This window comes from Rhinoderma darwinii, chromosome 1 (assembly GCF_050947455.1).
Source record: "Rhinoderma darwinii isolate aRhiDar2 chromosome 1, aRhiDar2.hap1, whole genome shotgun sequence".
Classification (NCBI taxonomy): Eukaryota; Metazoa; Chordata; class Amphibia; order Anura; family Rhinodermatidae; genus Rhinoderma; species Rhinoderma darwinii.
The window spans coordinates 115479585-115503872 of NC_134687.1; the positions used below are offsets into that span (position 1 = coordinate 115479585).

Consider the following 24288-nt stretch of genomic DNA (forward strand, 5'->3'; position numbering starts at 1 on the left):
TGAATATAGAGAAGACAGGCTATACTGTGAAATCCAAAGTTCTCATAATGGTCGAGACCTGCCAACCCACATGACCTTGCCATTGTGGGTGAAAGATAGTGCCAGAAAGGCATTAATGTTAAACGGCCTGACCTATTTGTGCTCACAAGCAGATGATCAGTCAGACATTGCATGAACTGCTAGTTGGCAGCAGTTCAGGCGATCATGTGACGCTCTTAAGCGTGGTGCACACACACCGCATTAATCACTTAGATCACACAGCAGAATGTAAGCGACGAGGAACTAACATTTCACAGCAATACCATTATCTCCTATTACTAGAGAAATAAATCAATTTATACTTTTTGGATCAGAATAAAACATTACTGAACGATTAAAGAGACTGTCACCACATTATAAGTGCCCTATCTCCTATATAATGTGATCGGCGCTGTAATGTAGGTAACAGCAGTGGCTTTTATTTAGAAAAACGATCTATTTTCACCAATTTATGAGTTTAGCTTTATGCTAATTACTTTCGTAATGCCCAACTGGGCGTGTTTTTACTTTTTGACCAACTGGGCGTTGTACAGAGGAGTGTATTACGCTGGCCAATCAGTGACCAATCCACGTCATGCACTTCTCTCCATTCATTTACTCTGCGCATAGTGATCCTGCATTGTTCACTATGTGCAGTCACATACACCCACATTAACGTTACTGAAGCGTCTTGACAGTAAATCGGCATCACGTCCAGCCAGGACGGGATGTCTATTCACAATCCCGACACTTCGGTAACATTTGTTTGTGACTTACAACACAGCAAGCGTAATCTCACGAGATCACGCTGTAAATTACAGCACAACGTGATCTCAATGTGCTGTAAGTCACACACAAACGTTACCGAAGACAGGTTGCAAATGTTACCAACGTGTTGCATAGCAATGCTTCCGTAAAGACAGCTAGTTTACGGATGCACATCCGTATTTACGGTAGCACCCATAGGCTTCTATGCCGTAACTACGGACAAGTTCTATAATTTTTTTCAGCATGGTCACCCATTTGTAAAAATACGGAAAGGTGTCCGTGGCCAATAGAAGTGAATGGGTATGTAATTACCCATGAAAAATACGGTCATGTGCATGGGGCCTGTCAGATAATTATTCTGCTCTTACTATAATAGAAATCATCTCAGGGTCAGTGAATTGCCAACTTCATGCTGGGCTTCTAATCCTATAAAGGCAGTCAAACTGAACAGTCAGAACCGCAGTATAAAGCATAGGGGGGAGACAGAACAGCCTCCTCCTCTACGGAGAAAAGAACTGGACTGCAGAATAGCTCAATCTTCATGTGTACTTTTATTGTATTTTTGCAGAATAAACAAACTGCAAAACCTTTACACTGTAGGTCTGTGAGAAAAATATTCCGCAACGCAAGACCTAGAGGGGTGGCAGAATATTTTTCCCGTTAGGGTACATGGTAGATTTCCACACTGCGAAAAAACAATGCAAGTACGCCACATGTGAGCGCACCACTAAGCTTAGCATTTTTGATCAATTGAATGTTAATAGGTTTCATATGTTAAAAGTTATATGATTAAAGAATGAAAGTTGTCTCTTGGGTTATTGAATGTCACGCTCAGCCTGGGAGTGGGGTAGTGTTGCAGTCCCCGAACAGTGCGTTGCTGAGCGCATTACTGTGCAGGGAAATACTAAGGCTATATTCACACGAACGGGTGTCAAATCGGCCGTATAAAACAGATTTTCAGGGTCGATTTGCATCCGTGCGGGACCAGTTTTCACGGACCCCTCATAGACTTAAGTCCATTGAGGTATCCATGAAAAAAAACCAAAACAAAAATAGGACATCTTATTTTTTCACGGGCGGTTTCACACAGTCCGTTAAAGCAACGGCTGAGTGAATAGTCCCATGTACTGTAAGTACACCAATTTTATGCAGTTATGTGACAGGAACAAACAGCAGATTTCACAGTGGTCCATTCGTTCTAAGGACCAGTAAGAAGGTGGGGGGGTGGGGGGGTTATGCAGGCAAACCCTCACGCCCGGTAAATCATAGCATATCCCAGCAATATGCCATCGGTTACTAGGATAGGAAAATCCCTTTAAAAGGTGATTTTTTTTTTAATGGACACCTCAAATGTTATATCAGGCAGAGCTACATGAGAATATCGTAGTTAACAGACTGTTGAAAATATGTACCACACTTTTACATAAGCATATACATGACTGCAAAGACGTTCATGGAACATTGCTGGTCAACTTAACGCCGTTTAGTATTAGCGTGAGATAAGTGGTTATAGCCATAATGTATCCGCTCTCAGCCGGTCAATCACGTAAACACGAACAGACGGCTGAAAATGCCGAGATGCAGCTTCTATGTAAAGTGGAGGCATAGAAGGTGCAGCTCTAAAAAGTAGGCAACATTTGTAATAATGTGTAGAAAAGAAACCTAATATTTGTAATACATACAATTAAAAAAAACAACCCACACATTTAATGTTTACAAACCCTTTAAAAGGCTATGGATACCGGTGTGCTGATTTTAATTTTATAAATGTCCTACCATTTTGCTGTAGAATATGAAGCTCCTGTATATAGCTGGCTGAGCTGCTGCTTCTCACATAGATCCCACAGCAACTCCAGACAAAGTGTACAGCATTTGCACTGTGTGAACATACCCTAAGGCCGGATTCACACGAGCATGTGCGTTTGCGCGCGCGAAAAACGCGGCGTCTTGCGCGCGCAAAAGCAATTAACATCTCCGTGTGTCATGATCATATGGTGCGCGGCTGCGTGCTTTTTGCGCAGCCGCCATCATTATGACACTCCTTTTGGATGTTTGTAAACAGAAAAGCACGTGGTGCTTTTCTGTTTTCATTCATCCTTTCCACAGCTGTTGCGCGAATCACGCTGGTCGCACGGAAGTGCTTCCGTGTGGCATGCGTGGTTTTCACGCACCCATTGACTTTAATGGGTGCGTGATGTGCAAAATTCGCTCAAAGAACGGACATGTCGTGACTGACACAGCGGACACACGCTGCGTAAAAATCACGCACATGTCTGCACGGCCCCATAGACTAATATAGGTCCGTGCGACGCGCGTGAAAATCACACGTTGCACGGACGTATATCCCGTTCATCTGAATAAACCCTAATACTTACATAATGGTATTAAAATATTGGTGCCCCAGAGAATGAGGATCCCTTTGGATAAAGATACTCTCCGTGGTAGGTATATTTTTTGCTAACCTGGAGGAGAATTTTTTCCATGCCAGACAATCAAGTCTTCAAAATATTAAATACAGTGAATCAGACACACCAAAAAAAAAAAATTTAAATAAAAACATTTTTTTTTTGCTCACCTGTGCGTTTTCATCTTTTATTTCACGAACTGCTTTGGAGTCAAACAAGACTTGTCTGCCTCTTCTTTCACAGTCCTGGTAAACAATCAGACGGATGCAATTCAAGTCAAACTCTGTACAAGGCCAGCTGTAAATGAAAAACACGGCGTTTGGTCAGACTGGTATTACCAGGTCTCAGGATCTCCCATGCACATTCGCTGTATTTGCTGAAGCACAGAAGAGCAGAAAAAAAAAAAATATATACATTTTTTATTTTTTCTAAATTAAAAGCAACTGGTCATTTTTAAATGTATAAGAAACAGTCCAGGGGGATACAATCTCCTGTCAGTATCGCTTCCCCAGAGAATGACATCTGTCTCTCTCGGACAGGGATTGGAAATGCTGGTAACAAGTACGAATGGCCACATGTACCAACAATTCTACTTTACATAAGAAGCTCGGTCCTAAAAAACCAAAGCCAGCTGCAGAGTCAAGGATATATATCCTTGGCCAAACTCAGACAATTACAAAACAGGGGGGGTGAGGGTTAAAAAAAATATAAAGCGCCACACCCCCTTCCCAATAGTGCAAAAAAGAAAATATACGAATAAATTCACAAATTAGAACAAAGATATAGGTGCAGGGAAATTTAGTCTGGAAATAAATAATGCAGATAATCTGCCCCAAAAAAATTCTATAATTCTTTACTGCACAGAAAACGACTGGAGTTTAACGCTACCTGTAGACACAACCAATTCAGATGTTATAGGCAGATTTTGTGGTAATATTTAATTTTGTGCCGTCTACCTAATTGTTCTCTCAAAAGGTGCCCATACACATCGGCCAACACTGCAGATTTCTCAACTAATGATCTAATGTGTATGGCGACTAACAGACAGCAGCAGATGTCAGCGGAAAGAAGGATCGGGCATGTTACATTTCTAAATGTATGCTCCTTTGTTCTCATAGGAGACAAGCTGCTGCCGCTCTTCATTAAAATAAGCGAGAAGACTCAGCCGAGCGTGCATGTTTAGGGGGAGTCGGAGAAATATTTTGGCCGACCGTTATCGAATATGTGCATGGCCACCTTAGGCCTACAAGTGACATACATTTCTATGACTATCAAACACTATGCGGCACCTATACGGCTCAAGTAATGAGAGATTAAACAAATTATACTCCGATATCTATCTATCGTAATGTAAATTGACCAGGTATTAACCTAAAGTAAAATATACGAGTGATTTAGAAAAGCTTTCATAAACATGTTCAGGAGAAATAGAATACCTGTACTATCCACTTAGCTTTACATCATTAGCAGATTTTTATGTGACAGAACAAGCACAGACACAGCACAACAGTCAGTTTCATGAAGAAATCACAAACCAAGTCACCGGCTGGGTATTCTTGGCTACAGAAAAGCAACACTACAGTCTGCCAAAAAAAAGAAGGAATACCGGTCTGCAAAGTTCATCCTATTCATGAGCACCTCCACATGGACACAGGCAGGTTGTCCAATACAGTCCACGTAGAACTGCCCTCAAACGTCATTTGGGGTCCATTCTAAAAGCACAAAGACTATCAGATGACTACGGGCTGGCTCCCCTTAACCCACATGACAAAAGCTGCTGAGCAGACTGACGGCTGCACTTCTATTCTGCATTGTCCTAGCACAGATCACAACACAGCACACCGATATCACCCTGCGTTCTCCCCAGTCAGTACCCGGGCCAGCCAATTCCTGCTCATTCTATAGTCAACACTTGTCGGTCATAAAGGAAAACAGCTAATGTTATCCAGCTCTTAATATGCCGAACCTTTTCCCTATGTGTAGGAAAAGTCTGTAGGGGTGGCAGAAAACTGGCATGAAGTGTGCACTTTTCAGTGGGCTACACTGCATCAGATAACAAAAAAAAAAGCTGAATACAACAGGCCTACGCCAATGGTCATTGGATTGGTCACTGGCACAGATGAGTTACAGTAGCACGTCCTCATAACCTCGAATAAATAATGCACCATATCCAACGATAGACCAGCCACAGGAGGTAAGCACCCACAATCGCAGCTGCATAAGCAAACTATTGATGGGGGGGACGGGACATAGCCAAAGGGCGATGCCATCCTTCTCTTAAGGGATTAGGTGGAGCTGGGTAAGGGCACCAAGCGGCCTTTCTATCCCAGAATAGTGGGAGATGATATGAACAAGTACCTGCAGAGGGCCCCATTTTGATCTTTGGTATGGTGACCCTCTTTGCACATATCTGTCCACGCCACAAGGTTTGTGTAGTTACTAGCACTCAACCTTTGAGATAAGGTGAAGAGATTGTGCATAGTATGGTTGCCCTACTGGTTGATGTGCAGCAAAATAAAGTGCAAAGCAAAACGTAATTCACATTCTGCTTAAAAAAAATAAAAAATAAAGCTGAGGGTAAGCTGCAGGTTCAATACATAGATCCCTTCAGTATGTCACCAATTACGCTTGATTGTCTTTTGCAGAATATGGTAGAGAGAGATTGAGAAGGTGCACTCGCAAGCACAATGGGGACTGAAGAATGGCACGCAATAGGGCATGACAGACTTTAGCTCTCTTCCCACTGGCACGATGGCTTCCATTTTTACAGGAGCCATGACAACCAAGTTATGATCCATTTTTAACTTGACAGATGAGTGCAGCATGCTACACTATTGTTATCAAAGAAAATCTGCCATCTGACGGGTGTATAAACATGGCCTAAGTTCAGATTTCAAACCTAAAAAGTGCATAAAAATATGGTCATATCTTGTAGAATACATACAGCGCACTCAAAAGTAGCAGCGGGCCGTATTCAAGTATAAACAAAAACTATACAGAGATATAGATATATATCACACACACCCTTTCCTCTCAGACTATGTGAGCCCAGTAGGTTGTGTGTCATGAAGTCACTTAAGGGTATGTTCACACGGCTTATTTACGGACGTAATTCGGGCGTTCTCCGCCTCGATTTACGTCCGAAAATGCGGCTCGATAGCGTCGGCAAACATCTGCCCATTCATTTGAATGGGTCTTACGATGTTCTGTTCCGACGGTCATTGTTTTAAGCCACGCTGTCAAAAGGCGGGGAGTAAATAGACGCCCACGTGAAAGAAGTGCCTGTCACTTCTTCAGACGTAAATGGAGCAGTTTTCCATTGACTCCATGGAAAATCAGCTCCATTTACGTCCGTAATTGACGCAGCGAAAGGGCGCCTCAACATGCCATGACGGCTGAAATTACGGAGCGGTTTTCTCCTGAAAACAGCCCCGTAATTTCAGCCGTAACGGACACTGCCGTGTGAACATACCCCAACAGCGCTGGTTCTATTTGACAATCCACAGAATGTGGATTAATAGAATTGTACTTTCCCACAGAAAGCTATGCTAGTGTAATTCCAGTTTGTGACCCATATTAAATATTTTATTTTTCCTTTTAATCACAGAAACCTTTGTGAAAGCCCCTCACCCACCTTCATTTTTGGATTAAAAAAACAAAAAAAAAAAACAAAAAACATAAAAAGGAACAATTTTTAGAACGGCCAGCCCCAAGTTCCCATCGTAGATTAGAGAGAAAACCATTATGAAACAAAAAAAATAATAAATTGCAATAAAATCCACACTTGCTTTATGTGACTCTGCTGGAACACTTTACCTTGACGGTGTGTAAGAATTAGTCTCAGGACGGTTGTTCGTTGGTTGTCTTGTGCGTTTTCCCTTTGCTGCTCTGCTGTCAGAATATTTACATCTCTCTGTAAGCAGGCAGGTGGCAATCCACCGGTTTCTTAGTCTTTTTGAACAGCACCCAGCATAGCTGCCGCTTCTCTGGGTGCCCCCACACATTCTCTTGATTCACAAAAATAAAAATGGGAAAGTACTACAATGCGTATCCCATGAATACAGAAACAAGTCCACCTTCGGTATATGGAGAGGAAAAGCATGGAGATCCCAGGCTGGCAAGGCAGGATCTGGTCCTTTCCAGGTTCTGCCTAGTATGAACAGATAACATACTGACAGGTACGACGTGCTGCTTTCCAGATCTCTAGTAACCGACCATACATTAGAAAGTCACAAGACTCAGACATATGTTTGGCAGAAGGCAGGACTTCAGTACAGTGCACACCCTCTGCAGCAAGACTGTAATAACATTGGACAGCCTGCTAAATGACTGTCATGTGAGAAGTACTCGTCATGTGACTACGCAAAGTAGTTCTGCCACTCACTGGCATTGTCTGCACTGGCTCTGCATGTCTGGCTCACTGGCTGCTCGAGGTCTACTCAAGAGGTAGCTTTAACCCCTTGGAGACAGACAACTTTGACCTTGGACAAAACCTATATATTTTTTTTTAAATCTGACATGTGTCACTTTGTGGTAATAACTTTGGAATGCTTTTATTTATCCAAGCAATTCTGAGATGGTTTTCTTGTGATATATTGTACTTTGTTAGTGAAAAATGTATCGATAGAAATCAATATTTGCCAAAATGTAGAGAAAACTTGGAAAATTAGAATTGTTCACAATTTAAAATGTCTCTGCTTGTAAAAAACATTGTAAATGTTAACTAGTAACTATTTTGTGTGGTATTACTTTGTCTACTTTAGATTGCCATTGTTTTTTTGAACATTTTTATTTTTCTAGGACGTTACAAGGTTTAGAACTTTAGCAGCAATTTCTCATATTTTCAAGAGGTAATTTCAGGTACCAGTTAAGTTCTGAAGTGGCTTATATAATAGAAAGTCCCCAAAAATCACCCCATTTTAAAAATTGCACCCCTCAAATTATTTAAAACCGCATTCAGAAAGTGTCTTAACCCTTTAGGCATTTCACAGGAATTGAATTAAAAGCAAAGTGGAGATGAAATTCATTTTTACAAGGAATAAAAGGAGAAAAAGCACCCCAACATTATTAAAGCAATTTCTAACGATAACGGCAATATCCCATATGTGGTGATAAATGTTTTTTTATTAGAAATTAACTAACCCTTTCAGGACTGGTCCTTTTTTGCCATTTCATTTTCGTTTTTCCATCAATAGAGTGGTGTGAGGGCTTATTTTTTGCGGGAGGAGTTGTAGTTTCTATTGACACCATTTAAATATACATGTACTGGGAAACTAAATAAAAATTTGCGGACTGAAATTGGAAAAAACGGATTCCTCTTGTTTTTGGGGTTTTGTTTTTACCGCTTTCACAGTGCGGTAAAAACTACAACTTAGTTTTATTCTGCGTCTCAATACTACGGTGGTACCAAATTTATATATATTTTACTACTTTTACAAAGAAAAGACTTTGTTTAAAAAAAAAAAAAAATAGTTTTGTATCACCACATTCGGGAAGGGATAACTTTTTTAATTTTTTGGTTGATGGAGCAGTCTTGGGGCTTTTTTGGCGGTACGAGCTGTAGTTTTTATTGGTACGTACAACTTCTTGATCACTTATTCCATTTTATTTTTGAGCGAATTTGGCATTTTAAATTCTTTAATTTCTTACGGCTTCACGACGGGCAATAAATTAAATTTTACTTTATTCTGTGGGTCGATACGATTATGGCGATACCATATGTATATATTTTTTTTTTATGTTTTGCAGAGTTCGCACAATAAAATTACTTTTCTATAAAATAATTTATTTTCTGTCACCATATTCTGAGAGCCATAACTTTTTTTAATTTTTAGTCAACACAGCTGTGTAGGGGCTTGTTTTTTACGGGACGGGTTGTAGTGTTTATTGGTACTACTTTGGGGTACATGAGACTTTTTGATCACTTTTTATTCTATGTCTCGGGAGAGGTGGTTTTAAAAAAATAGCGATGCTGGCACAGCTTTTCATTTATTTTGTTTGCGGTGTTCACCGTGTGGGAAAAACAACATTCTAGTTTTATAGTTTGGGTGATAACCAACGCAGTGATACCAAATATGTGGGGGGTTTTTTTTTTTAACGGTTTCATTTTTTTCCTTTAATAAGACTTTTTGAAAAGTGTAAAAAAAAATTTTTTCCTATAACATTTTTAGGACCTTTTATTATACTTTACACTTTTTTTTACCAGCAGCTCTGATCATTGCTAGAATACATTACACCACCTAGGTAGTGTAATGTATTCCAATGGTCAGTGTGACGTCACAGTCACTCTGACAGTAAGTCTATGAGAACCAGTCAGAGGCTTTTAACCGACAGTGTGAATCGGGAACGACAGTGACTTCCTGTCACTCTGACAGGAAGCCTATCAGGACCAGCCGGAGGTTGGTCCGGATGGGCTTCCATCCATGGCAAATGCCAACTATCGGCAAGCCCTGCGATTTCAGACCGGGGTCTGCCGATATGCTAGAAACCTCTAAAATGCAGCAATTGCAAACGGTCATCGCATTTAAGGGGTTAATTGCCAAAATCAGCGGCAAAGGACCACTGGCCGGCAAGAGTTAAGTGTCAGCTGGTGGCGACAGCTGACCTCCCGGTTCCCGATGCACAGTGTCGCCGACAGTGTGCATCGGAAACAACTCAGTAACTATACGTCCTTGTGCGGAAGTAACCTCGCGCGACTACGTATAGTTACTGACTCGTGCGGGTAGGGGTTAAAGGAGAATAAACACCCAAACATTTGATCACGATTACGGCAGAAACCACGTGGTAATAAACTGCTGTTTGGACACAAGGCAGGGCTCAGGAGGGAAGGAGCGACATTTGGCTTTTGAAGCTCAAGTGTTGCTGGAATAGTTTATGGGTCATGTCGCATTTGCAAGGCCCCTGAAGGACCATGACAGTGGAAACCCCCCCCCCCCAAAGTGACCCCTATTTGGGAAACCACACCCCTGAAAGAATTTATCAAGGGGTATAGTGAGCATTTAGACCCCACAGATATTTTGCATAGTTGAAAATAGGCTGTGAAAATGAAAATCTACTTTTTTTTTTTTTTTTTAAACACTAAAACGTTGGATTTTCTAATTTCCACAAGGTAAAGGAGAAAAAATAAATAAATAAATAAATCACTAAAACATTTGTAAAGCAATTTCTCCAGAGTACAGGAATACCCCACATGTGGTCATAAACTGAAGTTTGGACAAGGCAGGGCTCAGAAAGGCAGGAGCGCTATTTGGCAAGCAGATCTTGCAGATTTGAGTTTTGGGCGACATGTTGCATTTACAAAACCCTGAGGTACCAGTGTACAGTGGAAGCCCCCAAGAAATGACCCCATTTTGGAAACCAACCCCCACAAGGCATTTCTCATTTGCCTGGACAAATGACAGGGCTCAGAACTGAGGAGCACCATGCGCATTTGAGGCCTATTTTGGTGGTTTCACAGCATTGGCCCACAATTGCAAGGCTTTGAGGTCAAATAGTAAAACAAAAACGCCCAAGTTGTAACCCCTATTTTATATTTTTTTTTTTTACATTTTCCACCAATATGCCATTTTAGTGCACAATATATTGTGCCCAGTTTGTGCCACTGAAGACAAATACCTCATAAAATGTTAAGCGGGTTCTCCCGGGTACAGCGATGCCATATATGTAGACGTAAACTGCGGTTTGGGCACGCTGTAGGGCTCAGAAGGGAGGGAGCGACATTTGGCTATTGGAGCGCAGAGTATGCTTTGGAGTTCTGTTTGGGGTATTACTGGTATTTCAGTTTATAATGTGGAGGCATATGTAGGCTCGGCAGAGTACATAAGGGTATAATAATGAGGTAAATAATTTATAGGTGTCTGGCCAATGTCGCACTGATAAATGGTGCCCAATTTTATCCACTTTTGGAAGACACTGCACATTTTGCGTCACCATGTTCTGAGAGCCGGAACGCTTATTTTTTTTTTCCACCAGAGCTGTGTGAGGGCTTATTTGTTGCGGGACAATGTGTAGTTTTCATTGGTACCATTTTGGGGTACATGCCATTTATCACTTTCTTTTTTTGGCAAGGTGACCAAAAACAAGCAATTCGGACAATGTTTTTTATTAGTGTTCACCGTGGGCTATAAATTACATTTTACTTTATTCTGCGGGTCGATAAGATGACGGCGATACCACATGTATATATTTTTTTATGTTTTGCAGTTTTTGCACAGTAATCACTTTAGAAAGGGAGAGCCAGAACTTTTATTTTTCATTAAAAAAAAGCTGTGTAAAAGCTTGTTTTTTGTGGCAGGAGTTGTAGTTTTTGTTGGTACTATTTTGGGGTACATGCAACTTTTTGATCACTTTTCATTCTGTGTTTTGTGAGGGGTGGTGACCAAAAAAATAAAATCAATTGCGATTCTGGCATTGCTGTTTTTTTTGCGATGTTCACCTTGCGGGAAAAAAATAAGATTATAGCTTTACACTTTGGGTTGTTACTGACACGGCGATACCAAACATGTGCACTTCTTTTCCCCCCTATAATAAAAGACTTATAGGAAAAAAGGCAGTGTTTGTTTTTTGTAACTTGAAACTTTTATTTTTACACTTTTATTCAACATTATTAACTTTGTTTTGTCCCACTAGGGGACTTGAAGGCCTGCACTTCTGATCTTTAGGGTATGTTCACACGCACCAATTACGGACGTAATTCGGGCGTTTTTGCCCCGAATTACGTCCAAAAAATGCGCCTCGATAGCGTTGACAAACATCTGCCCATTGAAAGCAATGGGCTGTTTGTCTGTTCACACGAGGCGTATATTTACGCGCCGCTGTCAAATGACGGCGTGTAAATTGGAGCCGTTATTCATGGACTCCAATGAAAAGCAGTGCCATTTACGTCCGTAATGGACGCGGCGTTCAAGCGCCTGCACATGCCGTTACGGCTGAAATTACGGGGATGTTTCCTCCTGAAAATCGGGACATCTAAGGGGTTAATGGCAGGGATCGGAGCTAGCTCCGTTCCCTGCCGTCACAGCAGGGTGTCAGACGGATGTCACAGGCTCAGCTTCTGAGCCATCTGGTTTCTGGGGACGGAAACCTTTTAGGCCCCGCCTCCGATCGGTACCTAACAGGCTTCCGTACTTGGCAGACAGGAGGCCATTGTTAGGCCTCCAGTCTGCCAAAGCAGCTATCGGAACCCCACGTCTACATCGCTGGATTAAGATCTGCTGGTAAACCCCAAAGATGCAGTTCTTGCTTTTGAGCACTGCATTTAAGGGGTTAATCGGCCGGATCGGTGGCTAGCTCCGGTTCTGGCCATGCAGCAGGGTGTCAGTTGTAATTCACAGCTGACACCTGCTGGCAATGGTGCGGGCTTCAGTTACGTTGGGTTGCCTTGTATTTTACCATTCTGCTGTAGAACACCGTCGTGGTCCTGCTCTAAGGACAGATCAGGGAAACCTTTGATATTCATCGTTTAACACAGTGGTCCCCAACCTTTTTTGCACCAAGGACCACTTCCATGCAAGCCAATTTTTCCACGGGCTGGCAGAAGGGCGGTATCACGCACGTTACCAAACACCCCACAATTAAGAAGAAAATAAAAACGTTTAAGGGCAGTTCACACGTTGCGTAAATACTGCAAACGGAATTAGTTGCGGAAAATCTGCAGCATAATACAGTAGCAGAAATGTGGATAAGATAGAACAAATCTCATCCACACAATGCAAAGATACGGAGCAGAAAAACCGCTCAGAAATCGACATGTGGTGCGGAGTTTATTCTACTGCAAGTCAATTGTAATTGCGTAAACGCTGATCATTTGTTACAGGTTTTCCACATTGAATTCAACAAAACCCACAACAAATAGCAGTTGTGTTTATTGCAGTGGAATCGCAGTGATTCTGCTGCAAAAAACGCAACTTAAAAAAATTAAAATAAATCCTATACTTAACCAGAAGTTTGTGTTTCTTCCTTCAGGCATCCTGGAATGACGTTTCATCCCATGTGACCGCTGCTGCAGCCAATCACAGTTAATGCTGCAGTTTCCACAGCGGACATTCCAGGCAAAAAAACCTGCACCAGTTTGGCGCAGTTATTCGCCCAGAAATCCCTGCGCCCACCGGGGCAGATACCAGATATCGCGGCCCAGTACCAACATCATCCACGGCCCAGTGGTTGGGGACCACTGGTTTAACCTAATCTCTTTTATGCTGCGATCAAAGCAGAGGGAAGCAAAGGGGGATCCCACTTTGATCTATGCCTTTACACAGATTGCCCAGGGTCCATTGAAGGCTGTCTGTTCAGGATTCCTCTTAGGGAATACTTCGGCCCCACGCACACGACCGTAAAATTGCCCGTAATTACAGGCCCATTCGCTTCTATGGCTGACGGACACCTTCCCGTATATTTATGGGAAGGTGTCCGTGCCGTAGAAACTTGCCGAAAAAAATAGGACGTGTTATTTTATTTTAAGGCTCATGCTCCCATACTTTATAATGGGAGCATGGCCTGTAAATACGGATGGCTGTCTGCAGCCGTCCGTCCCCCGTAATTACGGGCACGGTTGTTGCATGGTGCCTTAGGTAAGCCTTAAGAGCCAATGTACTTATAAGCACACTGGCTAATGTCCTTGCACATAATGTATAAATGCAAGTGTAGTATGGAATAGAAATAAAATTGCAATTATGGATTTATAAAATAAAATACGAAATAAAAATTAACTGATAACATTGTGTAAAACACCAAAAACAAAATAAAACCGCAAACACAATATATTTTTTTTTTACACAATACATTTTATTATGTAACTGTTACAAACTTACAATTGCACACATATTGGGTAAAACCATATAAATATCTTATTTAATTTGATTGATGAATGGCGTAATAAAAATGAAAAATACAAAACATTTGTTTTTGCAATTTAGTCTGAAGATTAAGATTAATTATTAACATATTAACTCAAATGGTACCAAAAGATGGTACTAACAAAAAATACAAAAATTATAATACCTGCAAAAAATACAAGACAGACAAGTATGTCGTTACGACTGCCGGAATACTAAGGGAAAAACAGAATTTTTTGGCCAAGGTCCCATTAGCAAGATACACTGCTCATCAGAGGACCGTCTCTTTCAATAAAAACAGGTTTTTAAAAGTGGCCAACCCATACATGTCATGCTTTTCACAGTCCGCTCCTATTGGCTTGCACAAGGCTTGCCTAGGCACGGACATGGCATCACTACATTGGTCAGTGATTGAGACAGCCCCACTTTTGCTGTAACCCAATTGTAACAGTCAATGGGGTCAATCGGAAGCTACTGCGCAGATTTAATCAGACTTCGCATTAATGGAGTATTTCCATATTTAAAAAGCTGGGGGCCCCAAGAAATTGGGAGAATGGGTGCCCCAAACGCCCAGATCCCTCTTACTGCACCCCTGCCAGTGAGGAGGAGCTTGAATGGAGCGGTAGTCGAGCATTTGCCCGCCGCTCCATTCAACGTCTATGAGAATGACTGAGACAGCCAAATGCGGTTTCCCTCATTCACAAACTTTGAATGGAGCAGTAAGACACATGATCAACCACTGCTCCATTTAATGTCCTCCTCACTGCTGCCGAGCAGTAAGGAGGAACAGGAGATTTGGAAACTCAGACGATCAGAAAATTGGGGTAGGTTAGATTTTTTGATTCTGATACAACCCCTATATAAAATCAAAAACTGTATTTAAGCGCTTTAGAACAATGGTTCAAACGTCAGCCATGGAGTAGACTGTAGTCCAGGGAAAGCAATAATTACAATCTCAAATAGCTTCTTCACCAGCCCTCCCTATTCTCTCACACTGACTATTTTTGTAGACCCCATATAGTAGAGAATAGGGGTAGGCAACCTTTTTTTGTACGGCATGCAGATAAAGAAAAAAAAAAATGAAGTACTCAGTGTCCCATGCAAACACAAAAGTCATAAGGCCAACTGGTAAAATATGTATGTGACAAACCAATTAATACGTTAATTTTATATTTCAGTTTGACCCTTGTCCCGGCCTTTCTTTGCAAAAATAATCCATCTGTTGTTCAGTAGCCTTGTATTGACATAAGGTGCAGGGGGGGGGGGGATATAGGATAGACAGCGGCTACTGAACACCAGCTTTGGGGCGTTGCACAAAGGAGGGAGAGCGACTACTGAACACCAGATTTGGGGGGGGGGTGGGGTGCATATAGGAGAGACCACAGCTACTGAACACCAGCTTGGGGGTGCACATAGGAGAGGGCTGCCATCTTCTGCTAACTTCCTTCTAAAGCGCGGTTACTGAACTCTGTCCCTGCAGCGCCGATCACCAGAGAGAGCAGCTCTTCATTATGCACTTGGAAACGCTGAACACCAGGAGAGCAGTACTGAATGGTGTGCTTGCCAAGTGTTCAGCAGCAACAAACAATGAATCACTGCTGTCTCCTGGTGATCAGTGCCGCCAAGTGCATAATGAAGCACTGCTCTCTCTCCCCCACACATTCTGCGCTGGACACCGGGAGAGGGAAGTGTGCCAGCAAACCATGCCCCATGTACGGGCTGTAGCACCAATGCCATAGGTTGCAGACGCCTGGAATAAACGGACGAAATTTAATTATTGTTGCATAAACGAAGTTAAAAGTATTACTTTAGACTTTTAACAACCCCTTTTTTCAGATATTCCATTCTCTAGCATATCCAATCAAGCAGGGATATTTTTGCTAATTTTACCAATTTCAATAGAATAATGAAGTCCGCAGTAGCCCAGCTTTGCTAATTGGAACTGCTCAGAGCCTTTGCTGCTGTCAGACTGACGTGATCACATGACCCCCCCCTGCTGTTCACTATGACCTTACTCCCGTACTAAGCAGCTTTATGTGATGCCGTAATACAATGCTCCATCAGGTGCCATATATACAAAGCTATTCCCCCTAGAAACGACAAACCGCTTCCGATAGAACATGGAAAAAAAAAAAGTTAAAAAAAAAAAATACAATTGTCAGATGATACATATGCCTCTATGAAAAAGGAGGCAAACAAAACACAAACTTGTATGCTCACGCCAACTCGGAGGTTGTCTTGAGCCAGATCACAGACGTGTGCATGAGGCCATGCTACAACCAGCTGAACTCGCACCGGAATAGAGTTAAAAATGAAAAAATAAAAAATAAATTGGTAAGGGGCCCACACTGCAAATTGTAATCTATTGCCTTTATTATGTATTAATGAAAAGTCATTCTAATTTTTGGCGCTTTAATTGAGAGCTAACAATAGTACACACGTGTCAACTCCTAGTCATGGTACACAATATGGACTATTTATCTTGGATACAATTTTACAGGCTCATCAATACAGATCTTCCCAAACTGTATGTACACCTACAAAACAGGAATTGCTGGCGATCATAAACAACCCGGATATAGTCTCGTGACAGTTTGGAGTCCAGAGGTCACACTCACTGCCAGACATCAAGTCTAATGTCTAATGTCTGCATCAGTTATCGCTGATGTAACGCCGGAATCTATGCCTCAATCCCTCCAAATATTTTACACATAATGAGCAATTCTCTGTTATCCCAATACCAAAGTCAGGCGGACAAAGTAAACAGTGCTGACAGAGGGCACAGGGCCACGACGTGTAAGTCGTCTGTCCAAGCAAAAAAGGAAAAATCTCTCAGCTTAAGGGTATGTTCACACGCCCTATTTACGGACATAAATCAGGTGTTTTACACCTCGAATTACGGCTGAAAAAAACGGCTCAAAACCGTCTGCAAACATCTGCCCATTGAATTCAATGGGTCTTACGGTGTTCTGTGCAGACGAGGTGTATTTTTACGCGCCTCAAAGTGCATGTCACTTCTTGTGACGTAATTGGAGCAGTTTTTCATTGACTCCATTGAAGAACAGCTCCAATTACATCCGTAATGGACACCGTGAAAAACGCATGCACTTGTCAAAACGTCTGAAATTCAGGAGCTGTTTTCGCCTGAAAACGGCTCCGTAATTTCAGACGTATTTAGTGTTGCCGTGTGAACATACCCTTACATTCCACCATATTTGTATGTCTGTTGCTTAGTACATGTGATCTGGGGTGAATAGCAGGGCACCCACCAGGAGCCAAGTATAGTAGCTGCTCCGAAATGACACTTCTGATGTCCTGCGCTTGTGATAACACTCTAGTATTGAAACACCTTTATAAAATAGTGTCGATTGCATGCTGGGGGGGGGGGGGGGGGTCAGGTATACAAATTACATGAATTTCTTCATAAAGGTCCATCACAAACTTTAGGGCCACAGACCTTCTGCTTATAACAGAGCAGAATTAATCCCAAGAGCCAGGTCGTCTACAAACCCAAAAATTAAGGGTTTATCGCGATTGAGGTCTATGAAAACTTTTTACCGGGCCATTAAAAAAAGGCAAGCTGGCTACTGCAATGATCTAAATGTTTTTACAGCAATCAGGTATGTACAATGGAAAGGATCCATCTCTATTATGATAGAAAACAGCTCACCTCTCAGTTCGTGAGACAATTGCCTGTCTATTAGGGAATGTTTACATGAATAGTCTTTTAGGGTGTTTTTTTCCCCACAATCACAGTAAAAACGCTGTGGTTTTGCAAAAAAGTGGCAGGATTTTGCTGCGATTACCGAGATTGTGGTAAAAAATATAGGTTCCCACAGACAGGATACGCTGCAGATATTCCTGAACAAAAAACCAGCAAAAGAATCTCCTAAAACCACAGGTAAATCAGTTACAGAAATGGTATATTCACACAGGGCGAATGCCTGCCAGGAATGCCAGATGAAAAACAGCACCAAATTGTGGTGAAGTTTTTTTCAGCCAGAACATCCGCTGTGTAAAACCACAGGTTAAAAAAATAAAAGTAAATAAAAAGCCTATAACGCACCCGTAGCCATAGCGACACATCCCTCTGCCGTACTGAAGGCCGGCCCCCTGGGATGACTTTATCCCATGTGACCCATGAAGCCTGTGATTGGCTGCAGCAATCACATGGGAAGAAAAACCCTCCATGGAGGCCAGGCTGGATGCAAAAGCAGAGAGACGTGGGCAAGTATAACTTTTTATTTCTTGAGGTGCGATTTTTGCAGCGAAATCGCAGCTTTTCGCCGCAAAAATCACAACATTTGCTATCTGTTGCAGGTTTTACCTCCCCATTGAATTCAATGGGGAAAACCTGCAACAAAAAAAAAGCAGTGATTACACAACCACAATTGACATGCTGCAGATTAAAAACAAACGCAATTTGAGCGTTTTTTTTCCCCGCTTATCATTTACGCAGCGTGTGGATGAGATTTGTTCAAGTTTTATCCACTTTGCCGATACTGTATTCCACCGCACAGAATACACCGTATAAAGTGACATGCTGCGGACTGAAAAGCTGCACTGCAGAACAGTTTCCACACTGCTTTTCTTCTGCAGCGTGTGGCTGAAATCTTATCCACTTTGATGCTACTCTAAACGGTACAGAACTTTGTTGCAGATATTTCACAGCGAGTCCTGCCTGGGGAAGCATACACGGTCATACACAGAACCCACAAGGTGACTTTTCGCTCTGTCACTTTCTACATAGCATGTCCGCTACGTAAAGAAAGCTGTAAAATAAGGATACCCAGTTCAAACCGTTAAAAAACAAAAACAATCCATCAAATGTGTGAAACAACTATACCTCTCTGCAAACACCATAAAATGGCTCAGTTTAGATGGACAAATAAAGCACATTGCTAGGCCATGTTCACACTAGGGATGCACGATGCATCGAAACTTCAATAGTGTTTTGATACCGTGCACCCTAAAACGGTTCAATACCGTCATTTCACGTATTTCCATACGAAGCTGTGCGGCCGCACAACTTAGCATTGTAACACATGAATGTATGAGAGCGGGCTGCGGCTGTGTGATAGTCGATGCCCCGCTCCAGAGTCCTTACAAGTGCCCGCCGTCAGCATGATGTGATGCGACCAGCGAAGCACTGAAGACAACATGGCAGGCGCACTACAAAGACACCCCCACGTTCTGTGCCGCCGTTCATTAGTACAGCGATGGCCGCATCACCTCATGCTGACCACACGCGCACTTGTCAGGAGCGGGGCAATGGCTAGATTACACAGACGCAGCCCCGCTCTAACGGCGGAGATAAGGTAGAAAAAACTGCAGCACACTCCGCTTGAAAAAGACCCTCACTGGAGTCGAAGCGTCGCTTTTTAACGTGAAATAAAGACACCTTTTTTGATACCTGGATAATGTGTGCTCCAGTTTTTTTTACCTTCTGGTGTCTGCTTTGGAGTAGGAGAGGCTACAACTTGACACTGCCTGCACCGATTGAGAAAAAATTTCCCTCTATTTGAATGCTCCCTGTGAATGCTCTCTGGCACGGATGTGCTGCTGATCTCTTTCTATTGGATACTAATGGCAGAGATGAGAGAAACCTATCATCATCTCCACCGCTATTCCCCTGAATGCTGTGATCAAAGCTGACCGCAGCATTCAAGTGGGAGATGCCTCTTGGATCGCGTCACAGGAATTTCCTGTGACGCGATTGAGGGACATACCATATATGGGCAGACAACCCAGGGTCCATTGAAGGACCCCAGGGCTGTCTGACCATATTTCCTGTTAGGGCATACTAAGGTACCGTATTTTTCGGACTAGAAGACACACCTGACCATAAGACGCACCCAGGTTTTAGACAACAGAAAATAGGAAAAAAATTATTTGTTAAATAATTTATTCTGTTTCACCACATTCGGAAAGCCAAAATGTTTTTCATCGATTGAGCGGTATGAGGGCTTATTTTTTGCTGGACGAGCTGTACTTTTATTGGCACCATTTATTGGTACATACGATTTTTTTTTCATCACTTCTTTTTTTATTTCATATTTTAAGCACTAAGGTGACCCAAAAACTATTTTGAGGTTTTCAATTTTTAAACTCACCATGCGAGTTAAATAATGGTATATTGTAATAGATCGGACTATTACGGACAAAGCGACACCAATTTATTTGATTTTTTTACATTGTGCTTGGGGGGGAAAAAAAAAAAAGTCAGAAAAAGTTTTTTTTTTTACACTCCTGAAATAGCATAACTATGCTGTTTCTCCAACTCCCATAGTAGTGAATGGCAGTTACGGCAGCAGCGTAGCATCCGTAACTACTGTTCAGTTGTATGGGATTTACGGAAACCGTGTAGCTCAGCGATTTACGCTGTTTCAGTAACTCCACATGTAATAAAGTGGCCAGGAGAGCACAGAAGGCTGGAACAGAATTTAGGGGGCCTGTTCTAGATAGGTGCGGGTCCCAGAGATGGGACCTGCATCTATATGACATATGCTGTGGATATGTCATAAATGTCCTTCATAGAAAAACCCCTATAAATGCTGCGGCCGCTATTGACCCTGACATTTAACTGGTTAAAGGGGTTTGCCATAAAACACATTTATCCCCTTATCCACAGGATAGGGGCTACATGTCAAATCGCGGGGGGGGGGGGGGGGGAGGGTCTGACCGCGGGGACCCCCCAGCGATAAGGAGAACAGGGGACCACCCAAAGCGCTACATCAGAAGCCTGGACTTCAGGGTTCTGTGTCCGGCTTATCCGTTCCGTAGCTCCATAGAGATCAATGGAGAGCCGCTCGTACATGCGCAGAAGAACCCCATTGATGAATTTAACCTCCATGTGCCTCACAGTAATAGTAATTAACCCCATCATGTACCTCACACATGAGTTAAACATGATGGGGTTAATTACTATTAATGTGAGGCAAATTTAAAATTCATCGTGCCTCACATCAGAAAATGGAAGAACTTATTTAGTTTTTTTATTACTGTTGGCAAAGTATAGTTTTGGTATCGAAAAACGCAATACTACACAAAGTATCGGTATCGAAGTCCAAATTCTGGTATCGTGACAACCCTAGTTCGCACAGGTCAGATATGCTGCATAGTAGCACACCGCGTACCTGGTCACTGCAGGGAATCCCGGCCGTAAAACCGCACATTTTGTTGCAGTTTTTCGGACGGAATGTCCGCTGCAGAAATGAGGGAATGAAAAAAAAGTTAATTGTACACTTACCATGGAGACGCGTCCCTCAGACATCCTGCAGCCCTGGGATGACGTTTCATCCTATGTGACCGCTGCAGCCCATGATTGGCTGCAGCGGTCACACGGGATGAAAAGTCACCCCAGGAGGTTGGCCTGGACGAAGAAACATAGAATTCAGGGTAAGTATAAATTTTTTCCTCCCCGAGTTGCAATTTTTGCAGCAGAATCGCAGCTTTTCCGTTGCAAAAAAAAAAAAAAACACGCAACATCTGCTATTGGTTGCAGGTTTTACCTCCCCATTGAATTCAATGGAGAAAACCTGTAACAAAAGTGCTGCGATTACACAAATACAATGGACATGTTGCGGATTAAAAAAAAATGTAACGCACCAGAGGCCAATTTGAGCGTTTACGCAGCGTGTGTATGAGATAGAATTACAATTCAATAGTGGAAATCCACAGTATTTACGCTACATGTGAACCTGACTATAATGAAGCCATCCATGCCTTGCTCTATTCACCTAACAATCTATTATTAAACCTCAGGTACAGTGTTTGGCAAACATCACTTGGCTAGCTAAACAGGTTTCTGACCACATACGAAACGTAGGGTGTTGTGGTGTATATTATACAGAATAGAAGTTAATTGTAGATTTGGTGTGTGGAGGTAGAGTCCTTATTAGGCTGGGTTCACACAGTGCGTTTTTGTTGCATTTTTTTGTTGGTATATAAACGGTTATGTATCTCAATGGGAGTTCACATAAAGAATAAAATACATGATTTAAAAAAAAAACGCTCAGTGTGAACCCAGCCTTGAGTCCATGATTACCGGCATGGCCTGTCGCTGTCAGTCTCCAATATTTGTAGACCGTGCTCCCCTTATAAAATATGGCAGCACGGTCTGTAAAAAAAATTAGGACGTTTTCTTTTTTTACAGTTTTCTACGGCCTGGACACCTTCCCATAAATATACTGGAAGGGGTCAGTCGGCTATAGAAACGAACGGGTTTGTAATTATGGACGAAATCTACGGTCGTGTGCACGGGGGCCTTAGTATCAATGCACACGATGCGTATTACGTGCGGTTTTGCTGTGCGGATTTCCAGGAAATCTCATGTATACACGCTGCTGTATTTTTCAGGACTGAAATGGACCTGTGGTGCTTTTTAGAATCCGCAACGTGTCAATTTTTCTTGCGTTTACGCTTGCGAATTCTATATGCCTAGTGCAGATAAAACACACCAAAATCCACAGAATGAAAACGCGCCTTAAAAAAAAAAAAAAAAAAGACGCACAGAAACATTTTCAGGTAAAAAAAAAATTCCCTGCGGTTTTGCAGCGTATTTTCTGCAGCTAAATACGCAACGTGTGCATGTAGCCATAGGCCTATTTTTGCCTGTGTTTTCTGGGCCGTAAACGCCCGAAAAATCTGAAGAAGAACGCCTACAAACATCTGCCCATTGATTTAAATGGGAAAAACTGCGTTCTGTTCCAACGGGCCATTCTTTTACGCGGCCACGTAAAAAAACGGCTGCGAAAAAAAAGTGCATGTCACTTCTGTAGCAGTTTTTCATAGACTATAGAAAAACCTCTCCAGACGTAAAAAACCGTGAGTGGCTTAAAAAAAACGTCTGAAATCAGGAGCCGTTTTATATGCGCACATACCCTCAGGCTACATTCACACGAGCGTATCAGATTGATGCGCGTGAATCTGGTCTGTTATGCATCAGTGTTCTTAGCGAGGGCATGCGTTATTCACGCACTCGCAAAGCACATTTTTTTTATTTATTATTTAATTGATGCTTAAATCACGCATAGCACACGGATGTGCATCCGTGTGCTGTGTGATTTTCACGCACCCATTGACTTCATGAAGTGAGTTTTACGCAATGGACACACGCTGCGTGAAAACTCCTGCATGTGTTAATGGCCCCATTGAAATCAATGGGTCCGTGCGCTGCGCGTGATTTTCCTGCGCAGCACACGGACGTTATTCACGTTCGTCTGAATGAGCCCTTAGACAGACAGTCTCCTTCTCTTGTCCATTCAGCCATAACATTAAAACCACTAACAGGTGAAGTGAATCACATTGATTTTCTCATTACAAAAGGCACCTGTCAAGGGAATGTGAAATATAAGGCCTTGTTCACACGCGCTTAAAAAAAACCACCGTGTAAACGCATGAAACGCTAAAGCGCTTTGCAAAAACGCTACAGTACAGACGTTTGACGCATTGTTTGACACGCCTGCGGCACATTATTGGGGACGTAATTAGGATTCACATTGACTATGGGAATTAGGCGCGTTTTCGGCAAGTTGTACGCGCCAAGAATAGACCCGACGCTTCTTTTTTACATGACAAGTTATTTTTAGACACACGAGCGTAAAAACAAAAACGGGTCATATGCATTTCCCCATTGATGTCAATGGGAAGCGTTTGACACGTTTTTCCACGCGTCGAATACATGCCATGTGAACAAGGCCTAAGGCAGCAAGTCGACAGTCAGTACTTGAAGTTGATGTTGGAAGCAGGAAAAATGGGCAAGTGTGAAAAAAAAAAAACTTATCAACCTTGACAAGGGCCAAATTGTGATTGCTAGATGACTGGGTCAAAGCACCTCCTAAACCCCAAGTCTTGTGGAGTGTCCCTGGTATTAAGTGCTTCGTACCTACAAAAGGTGGCCCAATCATGGGAATCCAGAAAATTGCTGAAAGAAAAAAAAAAAAAAAAAAAAAAAAAAAAAAGAAGGAGCTAGAAAGATGTCAGAACACACAGTGCACCCCAGCTTGCTGTATTTGGGGCTGCCTAGCAGCAGACCAGTCGCTGTACCCTGTAAACAGCACCTACAATGGGCACGTGAGCATCAGAAGTTGACCAGGGAGCAACAGAAGGTGGCCTGGTCTAATATGTGGACGGCTGGGTGTGTCACTTACTTTTGGTAGAGATGGCACCAGGATGCAATATAGGAATCAAGCAACCTGGCAGAGGCAGTAAGATGCTCTGGGCAATGTTCTGCTGGGAAACCTTGGGTCCTGGAATTCATGTGG

General features: G+C 42.4%; 1 protein-coding gene across 1 annotated transcript in view; it reads right to left on the reverse strand.

Moving 5' to 3' along the window:
* FNIP2 (folliculin interacting protein 2) overlaps positions 1-24288 on the reverse strand; it is a 100556-nt gene that overhangs the window by 63463 nt on the left and 12805 nt on the right. The window contains exon 2 of the mRNA XM_075860297.1: positions 3362-3488. Coding sequence (XP_075716412.1) covers positions 3362-3488 — 127 coding nt within the window. The remainder of the gene's footprint in view (positions 1-3361; positions 3489-24288) is intronic.